This window comes from Leptopilina heterotoma, unplaced genomic scaffold (assembly GCF_015476425.1).
Source record: "Leptopilina heterotoma isolate Lh14 unplaced genomic scaffold, ASM1547642v1 Lhet_47, whole genome shotgun sequence".
In the NCBI taxonomy this organism is placed as follows: domain Eukaryota; kingdom Metazoa; phylum Arthropoda; class Insecta; order Hymenoptera; family Figitidae; genus Leptopilina; species Leptopilina heterotoma.
The window spans coordinates 135,359-151,604 of NW_025111098.1; the positions used below are offsets into that span (position 1 = coordinate 135,359).

At 24.8% G+C, this 16,246-nt stretch overlaps 1 protein-coding gene across 5 annotated transcripts in view; it reads left to right on the top strand.

The window, feature by feature from the left end:
* LOC122507412 (vinculin) overlaps window positions 1-16,246 on the top strand; it is a 44,311-nt gene that overhangs the window by 7,456 nt on the left and 20,609 nt on the right. For 4 of the 5 annotated variants that reach the window (XM_043620107.1, XM_043620109.1, XM_043620110.1 and 1 more), the window contains exons 2-8: window positions 159-266; window positions 325-470; window positions 604-663; window positions 3,819-4,296; window positions 4,367-4,607; window positions 8,825-9,057; window positions 14,162-14,957. In XM_043620107.1, the coding sequence (XP_043476042.1) occupies window positions 159-266; window positions 325-470; window positions 604-663; window positions 3,819-4,296; window positions 4,367-4,607; window positions 8,825-9,057; window positions 14,162-14,957 (2,062 nt within the window). The remainder of the gene's footprint in view (window positions 1-158; window positions 267-324; window positions 471-603; window positions 664-3,818; window positions 4,297-4,366; window positions 4,608-8,824; window positions 9,058-14,161; window positions 14,958-16,246) is intronic. The other variant, XM_043620108.1, reaches the window with a different exon arrangement.

Here is a 16,246-nt window from a genome sequence, read left to right on the forward strand (position 1 = left end):
GAGTTGAAATATTATAATATTTACTTGGCACTTTCGCCAGTTTTCCAAAAGAATAATTTAATGAGTTTATCGTCGCAGTGCATAATAGAATAGAATTAAGTTAGTGATGATTTATCTCACAGATTGAAATTAAATAACTGTAATTGATTTAATTCCAGGTATCGAGACTTGTAATTTTACACGAAGAAGCCGAAGATGGAAATGCGATGCCAGATTTGTCGAGGCCGGTGCAGGCCGTTAGCATGGCTGTGGCGAATCTCGTGAAAGTGAGTAGAATTATTTTAAAATTGATTATTGGTTATTTATACTATTTTATTCTTACAGGTTGGAAAGGAAACTATAAATTCGTCCGATGATGCCTTACTGAAGCAGGACATGCCTAGTTCTCTACACAGGGTCGAAGGAGCTTCCCGTCTTCTGGAGGAAGCTTCAGTAATGCTCAAGGCAGACCCATACTCCGGTCCTGCAAGGTGGAGTTCCTTTTCAAATTCTAATTTCCAAAATATATTCTCCCCCACCCACATATCTAAATTATTTACTTTTTTATTTCAATCTTTGCCTTAATTAATTTCTTTTTCGTTAAATACTTTTTTAAATTTACAGTCGTTCAATTTACAAATTAACCGAATATGAATCCTATACTCAATATACTGCGCATTCAAGGTATGAGGGCCTTTAATTTTCCAAAAGAGTTCAATTTCAATTATTAAAAACTGTTTATAACGCTTTCAACGAGTCTAAGCGAATAAGTGAGAAAAATTTGCCTTTCTTCACAGAAAAAAGCTGAAATTAATGTCGAAACTTAAAGCATTAATTTGAGTTTTTAAAAATCAAAGAGATTTTTACACTTATTCAGTTAAACTTTTCATCAGGTTTTAATTTTAATATTTAACAATCATTTAATATTGTTTATTGTTTACGCTTTTAAATACGAATGCTTCAAATGTGCGGATAATTTTTGACAAAAATGAAAAAGCATGTTTTTCATCACGAAACTTAATTCAAACAAATTACAGGCCTCGGATAGTCTCACTGCTTTATAATTACAATTACAAAAATGATAATTAAATTTTCAAATCAAATTGAAAATCAATTTGAAGATAAATTAAAATATAAATTAAATAAATAAAAATAATAGATAAAATGGATGAAAATAAAGGAAAAAATCTAAACACACAAAAAAAATTGAATTCTAACTCAGATGAAGAACAAAAAAATAAGAGATTGGGGTTTTATGGATATTTTTTATGATATTAAAACAATTTATCAAGAAGTAAATGAAAGTGATGATGAAGACGTAGAATTAAATGAAAAAGAAAAAGAAATAATGAATAAAACAAAAACTGAACAAGATTTCGATGATGATATTCAAACTGCTATTATAATTAGAGGAGTAAAAAAATAAATGATTTTTAAAAAAAATTTTATAGAGCAGGTTCAGTAAATTCTCAAAGAAATTTTTCAAATTGAAACTCTGTCAATTCTCAAGTCAATTCATCGAGTAGTTATGACAATTATAACCGTCAACAAAATAATTCTCAAAATCAGAATAAATAAAATTCTAACCAACAAAATCAAAATCGTTATAGAATATAGAGAAAACTCGAATTATAATAAAAATCAAAACCGTTATCAAGGTCACAATTCAAATCAAAGTAATAATAATAAACAAGAAAACAGAAATGAAAATTTCTAAAATAAAAATGACCGTGATAACAATTCTGCGATAAAAATAGATTTTCGGGTGATAATTCCAAGTCGCGATCAAATAATTCTCAGAACAACTCGAATCAACATCAATATTATAAAAATGGTTCTGTTGAAAATTTGAGATTTGTACAACAAAATGTATAGCAAATCCGAACAACGAAAATAATCAACAAGCCAAAATTATTGTTACAAAAAAATGTAAAATATATTAAAATAATTTAAAAAAAAATAATTCTTGAAATCTCTTCAAGATTTTTAGTATTATTATTCGAATTTTTGAGAAAACAATCATTTTCAAAATTTAAATTCTTTAAAAAGTTTTTTAAAGTTTTCCAAAAATTCTTTTAAAAAATTGAATATTATTTTCGAAAGTTTGCATTAAAATATTTTTCAAAAACTATATATTTTTTTAGACGTTTTATGAAAATTTTGAAGAAATCGTGTACTATTTGTAATTAAAATTCTTCAAAATCAAAAATTCTGTTTACTAAGTTTTAATTATTTGTAAAATTTTCAATTATATTAATTATATAAGTTAACTACATGCGCGCGTGAAATTTTATAGACCATTGTTAGTTACAAAAACTTTCTTTTTGAAATCTAATGAATTATTTTTTAAAAACTGTAATTTTTCGAAATAGAATTCTTCAAAAATTTACGATTATATTTCAAAACCATTTTTAAAAGTAATAAAATTAAATTATCTTTCAAATATAAAATTTATTTCAGTGAAATTTGACAAAACTTTAAATTATTGTATCAATTTTTTAAATTATTTTCGGAAATTAAATTAACTTCAAAAAAATTTTAATTACAATTTTTCAAAAACCTTTTTTTAGAATTTCTACATTAAATTATTCAAAACTGCAATAATTTTTAAATTCCTGTTAATGTAACGCTTCTAATATTAAATTATTTTTCAAAATTTTAACTGAAATTCTTTTTTAAATCAATTCTTATTAAAAAGTTCTATGAGAATTCAATTATTTAAATAAAATAATTGGTTATTTGTAAAAGTGTCAATTTTAACTCTACTTACGGATTTTTTTTTAATGTTTAAGATGAGAAAGAAAATTCATAAACTATTTAAGATTCTCAATCATTTGACTTTTTTTTTTAATACTATGGATAAAATTCTGATTTATCATAATTATATAATTTAAAAATCAATAATATTTTTAAATATTTGTTAAAAACTAATTCAAAAAAATTTGTAATGTTAGTTTTAAAAAATCAATTATGTTAAATATTTTCGGTTACATATTTCGAATAATTCACCCTAATAACTTTTTAGAAATATGAAGCGTTACACTTACAATTATTATAAAAGATTGAATTTTTTTATTCAAATAATTAAATTCTCGAAGAATTTTAGGAAAATTGTTAAAAATTTAGTTACAGTTGTAATTTTTATAAATAATTAAATTTCAGAAGATTTGAAACTGAAATTTTAAATATTTTAATTTTCGTGAAAAAATATATAAATAAGTATTTGAATATTTATTTAACAAAATTTTTGAAGCTTTGAATAATTAGATTCAGGAATCAGTGAAAGATCAGGGAAATAAAAATTAACTTTTTTGACAACACTAAATAAAGTAAACGAATATTTTTTGTATCTTTAATTAATCAACTAAAGCGACTTTTTTGCGTCAAGTCAATCCGAGGCCTACAATTAAATTAAGTATCTAAAAAATTTGTGTCTTTTTAAATATGTCATCATATAAATTTTAGCGTTTTGTTTTAAAATACTTTGAGTGCATTTTATTGAATTAAAAGTATTTAAAGCATTCAAACCTTGTTGTGTTCTTTTCAATTAATGGAAAATTGACTATTTAATGTTTTTTGTTCGGTTTTCACGGTTTCTCGATCATTTGTAATAATTTTCACTTAATAATTATTATTTAATTAATAATCAATCATTCATTTATACTTATTTCTAAAATAATAAGTAGAAACATAAATATATTTGACGTGCCGATTTAAATTTGAAAATTAATCAATTTAATACAATAAAAAATGAAAGGATTTTTTTAATTTTAATTTACAATTTGACACAGTTAAAGAGATGTTTATTAACAGAAACGTTTGGAACTGATGATTTTCAGAAAAAAATTAATTGAAGGTTCACGTGGTATACTGCAGGGAACAAGTTCACTTTTGTTGTGTTTCGATGAGAGCGAAGTTCGCAAAATAATTCGCGAGTGCAAACGAGTTTTGGATTATTTGGCAGTTGCAGAAGTCATTGAGACAATGGAGGATCTGGTGCACTTTTTAAAGAACCTTAGTCCATGCCTTAGCAAAGTATCTAGAGAAGTAAGTGCTCGTGAGAAGGAATTAACCCATCAAGTCCATCGGGAGATTCTGGTCAGGTGTCTCGATCAGGTCAAGACACTCGCTCCAATTCTCATTTGTTCAATGAAAATCTTTATTCACATCATCTCCCACGGTGGGAAAGGAGCGGAGGAGGCAGCTGAAAACCGTAACTACCTGTCGGGACGAATGTCCGACGAACTCAATGAAATTATTCGCGTTCTCCAGTTGACGACTTACGACGAGGAGGAGTGGGATGCAGATCAGTTGACGGTATTCATTTTCTTTATAATAATTATAGACGCGACTGGGCGAATTCTAATTGGAGTTTCTTAATTTTTAGGTACTGAAGAAAGCCCAAAGTGCCATAGAGTCCAGAATAAGAGAGGCTTTCGATTGGCTCGACAACGGCGACGCTCTGCGTGGCGGAGTGGGCGAGAAGAGCATTCGTCAGATAATCGACCAAACGCAGCGATTGGCGGATCGCTACCTTCCACCCTCGCAGGCCGAGCCACTGGCCAAGTTGGCGTCCGAAATCACTACAATGACCAATGCTCTGTGCGAACTTCGTCAGCAAGGAAAAGGTTCTTATTTTATTATTACCCATCTTTATTTATTAAGAAGGTTTTATTAAGCTGGCATCCATTTATTTTTTTTCCATTTATTTTTTTTTTTACCCACTTAATTTTTGAAATTAAATTTTAAAGTTAAGGGATCAAGGATTTTAAAAAATCGATTTTGAAAACGGAAGACACTTTTCTAAAGTGGGACATATGTCCCACTTATGTCAGGGCTCGGATTGTGCGACTTTTTTCTACTTTTCTAAGGAAATGTGACTTTTTCGACTTTTTTGTGAAAAACTGCAACTAATCGACTTTTTCGAGATTTTTTTTTTAGTAAACTGCGACTAATTGACTTTTTTTTACATTTTTCAATTACTTTTCGACTTAAATTTTAAATAGCAGAAATCTTTTTTTCTAAACAATATTGTTCACAAAATCATTCTTCTCTTTGGGGGAAAAAAACATAACATATTTCCGTTTCTTAATATTTTTGTAGGAAATTCTCAATTTTCATAAGGAAATAATTTACATTTATTTACAAATTTCTTTCAAATTTTTCGAAATCAATAACTTCTCTTTTAAATGAATATTTATAATTATGATTATTTTTCCATAGAAATTAAGATTTTTAAAACATGCAAATTCAAACCCTTTTGAAATTAAACAACTTACAGAAAATTGTTATAAAACATGAAGAAATCGATCACTCCGAGTCGTCGACTCGGGGCAATCGATGTCTTCATGTTTTATAATAATTAAAATATTTAATTATTTTTTATGAAAATAATTAAATGCTTGCGTACAATTTTATTAAAAATTTTGCAAATAATTGAATTTTATTATTTATAAAGATAATTAAAATTTTGAATAGATTTTTAAAAAAATTTTTAAAAGTAATTGAATGTTGCAGAAGAATTTTGACATTTATAAAAATAATTGAAATTTTCAGGAGAATTTAAAAAAAATTTTGATAATAATTGAATTTCTGAGAAGAATTTTCTTATTTTTGAAGATAATTGAATTTTGCAAAGAATTTTATCAGAAATTTTATCTTTAACTTCAACACTTAATTAATTTTATCAGAACTTTTGAAAATAATTAAGTTTCCAGGATAAATAATTGACATTTTAAAGAGAATTAAAAAAAAATGTTAAAAATACCTAGAATTAAAATTTTGCTTAGAATTTTATTAAAATTGTATCCCTGAAAAGTTTATGTTATTCTTATAAAAGTCAACCAATATTAATTTGGGGTAAATTTTTTTCTCTTCCGAATGGCCGTTGCTACAATTAAAAAAATAATAAATTACGGTAGTACGATTATAAATATTATAAACAATAGATAAAATACTTATAAGAAAATAGCAAAATCTAATTTTTCAAAAATTTATCAAATTCGCTTAAAACTTGTTACTCAGGAGTAAGAAGTTTCGACAAAATCCAATCGCAGGGTTTCTCGGGTGCACTAAAGGGAAGCATTCGATTCTTTATCTAAAAAAGTAGATAATAAACCTCTAAAATTTTACATTTTTACCAAAACACAAAATTTTTTGAATTTTTTGAGAAAAATGTCAGGGAATCAACAGGTCAGGGAAATCAGGGAAAAGTCAAAGATTTTTATTAAAAGTACTGGAAAAAATTAAATGTTTAGAATTTATAAGACAATTCTGAAACTTTGTGTCTTTTTTAATGAAAGTATTTTTTTTGAAAAGTTTTAATTTAAATTCTATAGAAATTAGTTTCAATTTTAAAAATCTTAACGCAATTCCTTTAAAGAATTCAACTAGGTATCTTAGTAAATATCAAAATTATTTTCAGGAATTTTAATAAATTTTGTTGCACAATTCAATTATTTTCAAAAATTTATCTTAATTCAATAATTTTCAATAATCTACTATTTTAATAAAATTTCCCAAAAAAATTCAGTCATTTAGAAACAAAATTTTTGATAGAATTTTACATGAACATTCAATTATTTTTGAAAAAATAAAAATTTCAGAGAAATTCAATTATGTAAAACAGAATTTGCGTAAATTTTTTCGAAAAAATCAAATGTGTTAAAATTTGACATCAAATTCTTCACAATAATTTAATTATTTTTATAAATTGTAAAATTCCTTTCAGGGATTTAATTATTTTCGGAAATAATCATATTCATCATAAGAATTCAATTATTTTCAAAAATAATAAAAAATTCTTCGCAGAAATTCAATTATTTTCAAAAAATCTAAAAAAAATTGTCAACATTTCAATTATCTTTAGAAATGAATAGCAAAATTCTTCGACAAAATTCAATTATTTTCAGTATTTTTAATAAAATTCACTGCAAAATTTAATTATTTTCATAAATAACAATATTCATCACAAGAATTCAAATATTTTCAAAAGTAAGTAGATTTAATTCAATTATATACAAAAATTTTAATAAAATTCAGTTCAAAATTTCAATTTTCAAAAAATTTTCTTAATTTAATAATTTTCAATATTTTACTATTTTAATAAAATTTCCCAAAAAAATTCAATTATTTAAAAAAAAATTTTTGATAAAATTCTACATAAACATTCAGTTATTTTTCAAAGAAAATAAAAATTTCAGAGAAATTCAATTATGTACCTAAAATAGAATTTGCATAAATTTTTTCGAAACAATCAAATGTGTTAAAATTGGGCATTAAATTCTTCGCAGAAATTCAATTATTTTCAAAAAATCTGAAATAAATGTTAACATTTCAATTATTTTTATAAATTAATTACAAAATTCTTCTACAAAATTGAATTATTTTCAGGAATTTTGATAAACATTGTAAAAGTTCAATTATTTCCATAAATAACAATATTCATTACAAGAATTCAATTATTTTCAAAAGTAATCAAATTCAATTATTTTCAAAAAATTTAATAAAATTCATGTCAAAATTTCATTTATTTTCAACAATTTTTCTTAATTCAGTAATAATTTGTATATTTATTATTTTAATAAAATTTTCCAAAAGAATTCAATTATTTAAAAACAATTTTGACAAAATTTTACACGAATATTCAATTATTTTCTAAACTAATGAAAATTTTACAGGAATTCAATTATTTAAAATAGAAGTTGCATAAATGTTTTCGAAAAAGTCAATTGTTTGAAACTTTTTTTATAAAATTCTTCGCAATAATTCAATTATTATTAATAATAATAATAATAATAATAATAATAATTATTATTATTATTATTATTATTATTATTATTATTATTATTATTATTATTATTATTATTGTTATTTTTCATACAATTTTAATCGAATTCCTTTCAAAACATGTATTTAAAAATTTGTTGATAAAATTCTTTACCAGAATTGAATTTTAAGAAACATTCAATTATTGAATAAATTTTTTATTTTTGTATTTAAATAATTGGTTTCTCTTAGAATTTTCTAATAAAAATTGATTTAAAAATTATTTTCAATTACAATTTTAGTTATGAATTGAATGTTTTCAATATGAACAGGTATATTTTAATGAAAATCATTTAAACTTTTTACAAGCTCAAATGAATTTATTTAAGTCTCAAACTTTGACACTGAAATTTGAGTGTTTTTATACTTTTTCGAAGTAAAAAGTTCATAATTATTATCAGATTGCCACCGAGAAATATCGAGATAAAAAAAAGTGCAACTTATACGAAATGAAATTCCTTGTATTTATCGTTTAGAACTTCAGTTATATATAGGTACGTGTTAATATTATATAATTTTCTTAAAAATTTCAGGAAAATTTTCGTTAATACCTTGATTAATTTTTCGGGTAGAGGCCAAAGATTTATAAATTTCAGAAAAATAATAATAAACTCTTTTATATTTAAGAACATAAAGCTGCAATGTTCCTGAAAAATCTGAAATTCTTATTTTTAATGTATTTGTTGTGGAATTTTTTAAGCCAAAAAAATCTGCGGGAAAAATGAAGGGATTTTATAAAATATTTTTGAAAATTTATTTCTTCAACTTGAATCGTGCAAATCGTGCAAAATTTAACAAAAAATCCTTTCAATTAAAGGAAAAAATAAAAAAGTCTATAAAATACTATAATTTTTTACTTAATTTAAAAAATCCCTTTTTTTGGATAATATTGCATGAAAATATCACTGTAATTCCTGTCACCAATTTACTAGTATAAAAATTTAACTACAGGGAAAGAAATTTGATTTAAAAATTGAACAATCAATTTATTAAACCTTGATAATGTTTCTAATTTCAGGCAACACTCCTCAGGCTGAAGCACTGGCCCGAAGCATCAAGGAGAAGTTGAACCTGCTCCGCTCGAACGTGGCTTCGGCTCTCGTGGCGGCCGACAAGTCGGGAACCGTCCAGGCAGCTCACACGGTCGCCGGTCGCCTCGAGCAGGCCAACAAGTGGCTTCTGAATCCTCAGCACGACGACAAGGGGCTCGGTCGCAAGGCCATCGCCCTCATCGTCCACGAGGGAAAGAAGGTACTCACTAAAAGATTTGCACACTTTTTGTCCTAATTTTGAGCTCTGTACTCTTCTTTCTTGCTCTCGAAACGATACAAACGGATAGAATCATCAATTTGTGGCTGTAAGTTCTGTGAGAGACTTATTAGTTAAATGGAATCAATATTGCTTTTGAACATCACTTTTTCCGATTCACCATCTCATTTACAATCTCACCTCACCTAGGGGTCGACTACTCTAATATCTATTCTTAAATTTATTCAAAAGTGGTGAATAGTTCGAAATCTTATTTTTAACACACAAAACTCGAAATGTAAAATTATTCTCAATTGCCAAGTTAACCTCTTTTGAAAATATCGCGCAAATTGAGAAAGTTTATTATTTCCGTAATGACCCAAATTTATTTCTTCATACAATGTAATTGAGACTTTGAGAGTCGTCAGCCCCTCGAATCTCATTTTAGTGACTCAAGCCGCAGTTTGTTGTTTATAGAAAACTTCACGGTGGGTCTCAAATAACTTCAACCCAAAAGTACCATTTAAAGTCCATTTGGATTTTCTGGATTCATTTTGAGAATGTCTCGTGATGATTTTGAAAAAAAAACTAATTTTTTAAATTTTTTTAGAGCTTAATCAACACTCGATTTAAACGATGGACTTAGATTGTTTTTATTTATAAAAATAATAATAATAATAATAATAAGACTTTTAAATCTTATAACCCCTAAGTGACAAGATTTAGGCCAATTAATTGATTTTTTAAAAATTTCTTCCGCCATATTGAATCCGACATTTTGAATTTTTGAAAACTAACATCGAATTTATAATCAGCGACCTCAAAACCACCGAGTGAAAAGATTTAAGCCAACTGAACGAATTTTTACATTTTTGTCCGACATATTAGATCCGACATTTTGAATTTTTGAAAACGGATCGAATTCCTAATCAGGAACCCCAAAAACACCTGAGGATTTAAATTTAGGCGCATCGAATAACATTTTGGTAATTTGAAAAATAGTGACCAAAAATTTCAAATTTTACTTTATATTTGACGCCATATTTGGTCCGCCATCTTAAAATTTTTAATTCTACTTTACGTTTCTTGAAACTACACAATTTTCGTTTATCTATGGTTGAGATGAGAATTGAATTTTATTAAACGATTTTTTCATTTTATTCTCAAAATTATCAAGAGACATCTCAAAAACTTAGATTTTTGAAAAATTTTAATAATTCAAATTCTTCTGAAATAAGTTTAATTTTTTTAATCTATATTTAATTAATTATTAAAAGTAATAGATTTCAAGAAGAATTTTAGTTAAAAACACTAAAAAAATGAATTTTAAAAAAGTTACAAATGATTGCAGAAATTCAATTATTTTCAAAAGTAATTAAAAAACAAAAATTCTCGAAAAAATGTCAATTATCTTTGTAAATAATAAAATTCTTTCCTGAAATTCAATTATTCTCAAAAATTTAAATAGAATTTTCGTAAAAATTTCAATTATTTAAAAAATTTTCCTGAACTCAATGATTTTTTATTATCTACTATTTTAATAAAATTTTTCAAAAGAATTCAAAAATTTTAAAAGTTTTTGATAAAAAACATTTAATTTTATTATTTTTATAATATAATAATTATTTCACAGGAATTTAATTATTTACAAATTTTTTGAAAATTTCTTCTCAATAATTCCATTATTTTCATAAATATAATAAGATTGTATACAAGGATTCAATTATCTTAAATACAATTTTAATCAAATTCCTCAAAAAATGTAATTATTTTTAAAAATTTTATTAAAATTCGTCGAAAGAATTCAATTATTTAAAAATGTGTTGTTAAAATTCGTTATATCAGATTTCAGTTTTAAGAAAAATTCAATTATTTACAAATTTTTTATAAATTTATTCGCAAATGACTTATTTTCATAAATAATAAAATTTTTTAAGGAGGTTCCATTATTTTCATGAATAATAAAAATTAATTCTACAGAATTTGTTAGTTAAAAGTATGAAAAATTCAGATTTTCAAAGATTTAAATTTGAAACCTTTACAAAATTTAATTATTTCTAAAAATTGCAATTATTAGTAACATCTCCAAAATTCAATTATTATCTAAAACTTTAACTATGAACTTTATTTTTAAATCCATTTTTATTAGAAAATTCACCGAGTATTCAATTATTTAAATATAAACATAGATAATTTGTTGAAAAATTGAATGTTTCTTAAAATTCAATTCTTATTACATAATTTTATCAACAAATTTTTAAATAATTCAATTCTTTCGACAACAGGGTTGCCACAGGTTAGGGAAATCAGGGAATTCAGGGAAAAGTCAGGGATTTTTATTTAAGTAACCGGAAAAAATTGAATTTTGGAGAAGTTACAAATGATTGCAGAAATTCAATTATTTTCAAAAGTAATAAAATTCTTCGCAAAAATTCAATTATGTTAAAAAATTTTAAAAAATTCTCGTCGAAATTTAATTATCTTTAAAAATAATAAAATTCTTCTCCAAATTTTAATTATTTTCAAAAATTTTAATAAAATTCTTTGCAAATTTTCAATTATTTTCAAATAATTTTTCTCAATTCAATGATTTTCAATATCTACAGTTTTAATAAAATTTTTCAAAAGAATTCAATTATTTAAAAAAAAATTTTTGATAAAATTCTAAGCAAACTTCGCAATAATTCAATTATTTTCAAAAATAATAACATTTTTTACAAAAATTCAATTATTTTCATGAATAATAAAATTCATCATAGAATTTCAATTATTTTTAATACAATTTTAATTGAATTCCTCGTAAAATTTAATTATTCTTGAACATTTTATTAAAGTTTTTTGAAAAAATTCAAGTTTGTTGATAAAATTTTTTATCATAATTTAGTTTCGAAAAACATTCTTTAATTCAATAAATTATTTATATTTGTATTTAAATAATTTAATTCTTGTAGAATTTTCCAATAAAAATTGATTTGAAAATTAATATTAGTTAAAATTTAAAAGCATTATAGCATGAATTTTTAAAAATAATTGATAATTGAATTCTTTTGAAAAATTTTAATAAAATTTTTGGAAAATAATTACATTTTTCGAAGAATTTACTTAAAATTGTATTAAGAATAATTGAAACTCTGTGAAGAATTTTATTAATTTATAAAAGTAATTGAATTCTTGCAATGAATTTTTTCAATTTTTTTTTTAAATAATTGAATTCTTTTGAGAACTTTTATTAAAAAAGTAGATTGTGAAAATATTTGAATTTCAGCGAAGAATTTCATTATATTCGTGAAATGTAATTAAATTCTTAGAAAAAAATTAAGAGAATAATTCCATTTTGCTAGGAATTTACTTTAAATTGTATTATAAGAATTGAAATCCTCAGAAAAATTTTATAATTTATGAAAATAATGGAATTCTTACAACGAATTTTATCAATTTTTTTAAATAATTGAATTCATGTGAAAAATTTTATTACTTGTAAAAATAATTGAATTTATGCAACGAATTTTATTACATTTTATTTAAATAATTATATTCTTTTGAAAACTTGTATTAAAAATGTAAATTTTGAAAATTTTTGAATTTCAGCGAAGAATTTCATTATTTGTAAAATGTACCTAATTTAATTCTTGCAAAAAATTTTGAAGATAATTTTATTTTTCGAGAAATTTATCTAAAATTGTATTAAAAATAATTGAAACCATGTGAAGAATTTTATTATTTATGAAAATAATTGAATTTTTGCTTAGAATTTTATTATAATTTTTGTAATACATAATTTAATTCTTTTTTGAAAATTGTTTTGGAAATTAAAATTTTTATAAAACATGAAGACATCAATCACTCCGAGTCGAAGACTCGGAGTAATTGATATCTTCATGTTTTATAATAATATTCTTATAAGTTGTTTAATTTTAAAAATGTTTGAATTTAAATGTTTTGAAGAATTTTAATTCCTATGGAAAAATAATAATTAAATACTTATTTAAAAATTTAGTTATTGATGTTTGCGAATAATTTTACAATTTAAGAAATTCGTAAGTAAATGTAGTAGAATGTTTTTTTTTTTGAGTATCTAATAATTTTTAGAGTGAATTAGAATATTCTTTAGGGTCAGGGAAAAAGTGAAAATTTTGTCTGAAAATCAGGGAAAAGTCAGGGAAAAATAAAATAAAATATTTGGGGCAACCCTGGACAAATTTTAATAAACTTTTTTAAGAATAATCCCATTTTTCGAGAAATTAAATAATTGAATTTCTAAAATGTTTTTGTTGAAAAAAGTTTAATTGCAGTTTTTAAAATTATTAAACTTTGAATTTTTTATTTTCTAACATATTATATATTTAATTGAAGAATTTCCGAATAATCTAAATTTCATTAAATTGAATTGTAAACAAGTGGATTTGAAAATTCTCAAAGAACTTTTTCTTTAAAAAATTATTAAAAATAATTGATTTAAAGAAAGATTGTAGTTAAAAATTGTAGAAAATAATAAATGAATTCAATTGAAATGGTAAACATAATTTTAAAGAAGTTACAGTAACAATTTTCTTATATTATAAACTAATTATTATTTTACCACTCGGTCATTTTTTATTATTATAAAACATGAAGACTCGGAGTGATCTATTTCTTCATGTTTTACATACAATAATATTTTTATCAGTTATTGAATTTCAAAAAGTTTGAATTTGAAATTTTTGAAAATCATAATTTCTATATGGAAAAATAATAATGATTAAATATTTATTTAAAAATGAAAAAAATTCGTAAATAAATGTAATAGAATTTTTTTTTTGAGTTTCTAATAATTTTTAAAGTGAATTAGAATATTCTTTAGGGTCAGGGAAAAAGTAAAAATTTTGTCTGGAAATTGGGGAAAAAATTGGGTAAATGAATTTATTTTGAAAAAAAACCTTTATTATTTGTTTTTAAAAATGTTGCGGACTTCGCAAAAATTTCCGTTAGGAACTGCAGTCGGACGCTTAAGTCTCTGTATAAGGGTTTTCGTCCGTTTTTAAGCCACGAAACCCTAAAAAGAAGTTATTTGAGACCCAGCGTGACTTATGATTCAATCAATGAAGTAATGAGTTTTCTTGACATTTAGGTGGCCGACGGATTGCCAGGAATTCACAAAGCCGAAATCCTTCAACTCTGTGACGAGGTGGAGAGTCTATCGCGTCAGCTGGAAGACCTCTGTCATCGTGGACAGGGCTCGAGTCCTCAAGCTCAGGAAATCGCTCGTCAATTGTCGCACAAACTCCGCGAGCTGAAGAACAAAATTCAACAGGCGGTTGTGTCGCGGGTGGTTGAGGACTTCATCGACATCACGACGCCCCTGAAGCAATTCACAGAGGCCGTCCTGGCCCCCGAAGGAACACCGAATAGGGAGCAGAACTTCAACGACAAGACCCTCGCACTGCAGACGTTCTCGAACAGGGCCGCGAAGACGGCGAAGATGGTGGCGGCTGGTGGCAGTGGCGGAAATAAGAAGTTGGCGGAGGCTCTCAATGCCAGCGCTTCGCAAATCGAGTCCCTGACTCCGCAGCTAGTGAACGCTGGGCGCATTCGAATGACCTACCCCGAGAGCAAGGCAGCTGACGAGCACTTCGAGAACCTGAGGCAGCAGTACGCGGACACCATCCAGAGAGTGAGGGCGCTCTGCGACGAGGCGACCGACAGCGGCGACTTCATCAGGGCGTCCGAGGAGCAGATGCAGAAACATTCCTTCCTCTGCGAGGACGCGATCGCCAAGAACAACCCACAGAAAATGGTGGACAACACTTCCGCCAACGCCAGGCTGGCGAACAGAGTCATTTTGGTAGCTAAGCAGGAGAGCGACAACAGCGAGGACCCTGCGTTCATCGAAAGAGTCAACAGAGCCATCGACGCACTTCAGAATGGTGATTCTCACTTTCACGTCCTTGTATACTCTTCTCCTATTCTATTTTTGTTTTTAATTTCATTTATTTATTTTATTCGCACTCATCCACTAAAACCTACTATTTACTACTTTTTTTACGTTATCCTACTATTCGGATAATTTTTTTTTATTTCACCCACTAAAAGCAACTATTTCTGTTTTTTTAAGAATTTACACTATTTTAAATTCGCTTATACTAGAAATCAAAATACTATTCTCAAAAATTATAATCAAATTCTTTAAAACGATTCAATTACTTTCAGAAAATATTCCAAATTCAATTATTTTCAATGTCTAATATTTTCATCAAATTTCCCAAAACAATTCAATTATTTAAAACAAAAATTGAAAAAATTCAACCAAAATTCAATTATTTTCATAAATAATAATTTTTTCACAGGAATTCAATTAATTTAGAATAGCGTTTTGAAAAAAATTGCGAAAAAATCAATTATTTAACAAATTTTTCATACAATTCTTCACAATAATTTAATTACTTTCACTAATAATAACATTTTTCATGGAAATTCAATTTTTTATGTCAACAAATAATAAAATTGTTCTCAAAAATTCAATTGTTTTGAGGTATTTTAAAAAATTCTAATAAAATCGTTGGCAAGAATTCAATTATTTTCATAAATAATAAAATGATTTGTAGGAATTCAATTACTTTCAAAAAAATTTAATAAAATATTTAAAAATTGAACCACATTCAATTATTGTCAAAAATTTTAATAGAATTCTTTTTAAAACTTAAGTATTTTTATAAACTGCTCGTAATTAAATGATTTTCAATATCTGCTATTTTCATAAAATTACCAAACAGAATTCAATAATTTAAAAAAAATTTCGTAAAAATCTGCGTAAGAATTCAATTATTTTTATAAATAATAAAATCGTTCTCAAGAATTCAATTATTTTCCTAAATAATAAAATGCTTTTTAGGAATTTGATTATTTTCAAAAAAAATTTAATAAATTGTCACACAAACATTCAATTGTTGTCAAAAATTTTCATAAAATTCTTTGTAAAATTTAATTATTTTTAAAAACTTTTTTTAATTCAATGATTTTCAATATCTTCTATTTTTTAAAAATTTCCAAACAGAATTCAATTATTTTAAAAAATTTTGTAAAAATCTTCGTAAGAATTCAATTCTTTTCACGAATAATAAAAATTTCTCAAGAATTTAATTATTTAAATTAGAATTTGCATAAAATTAGTCGATGGAAATGAATTATTTAAAAATGTTTATAAAATTCTTCGCAG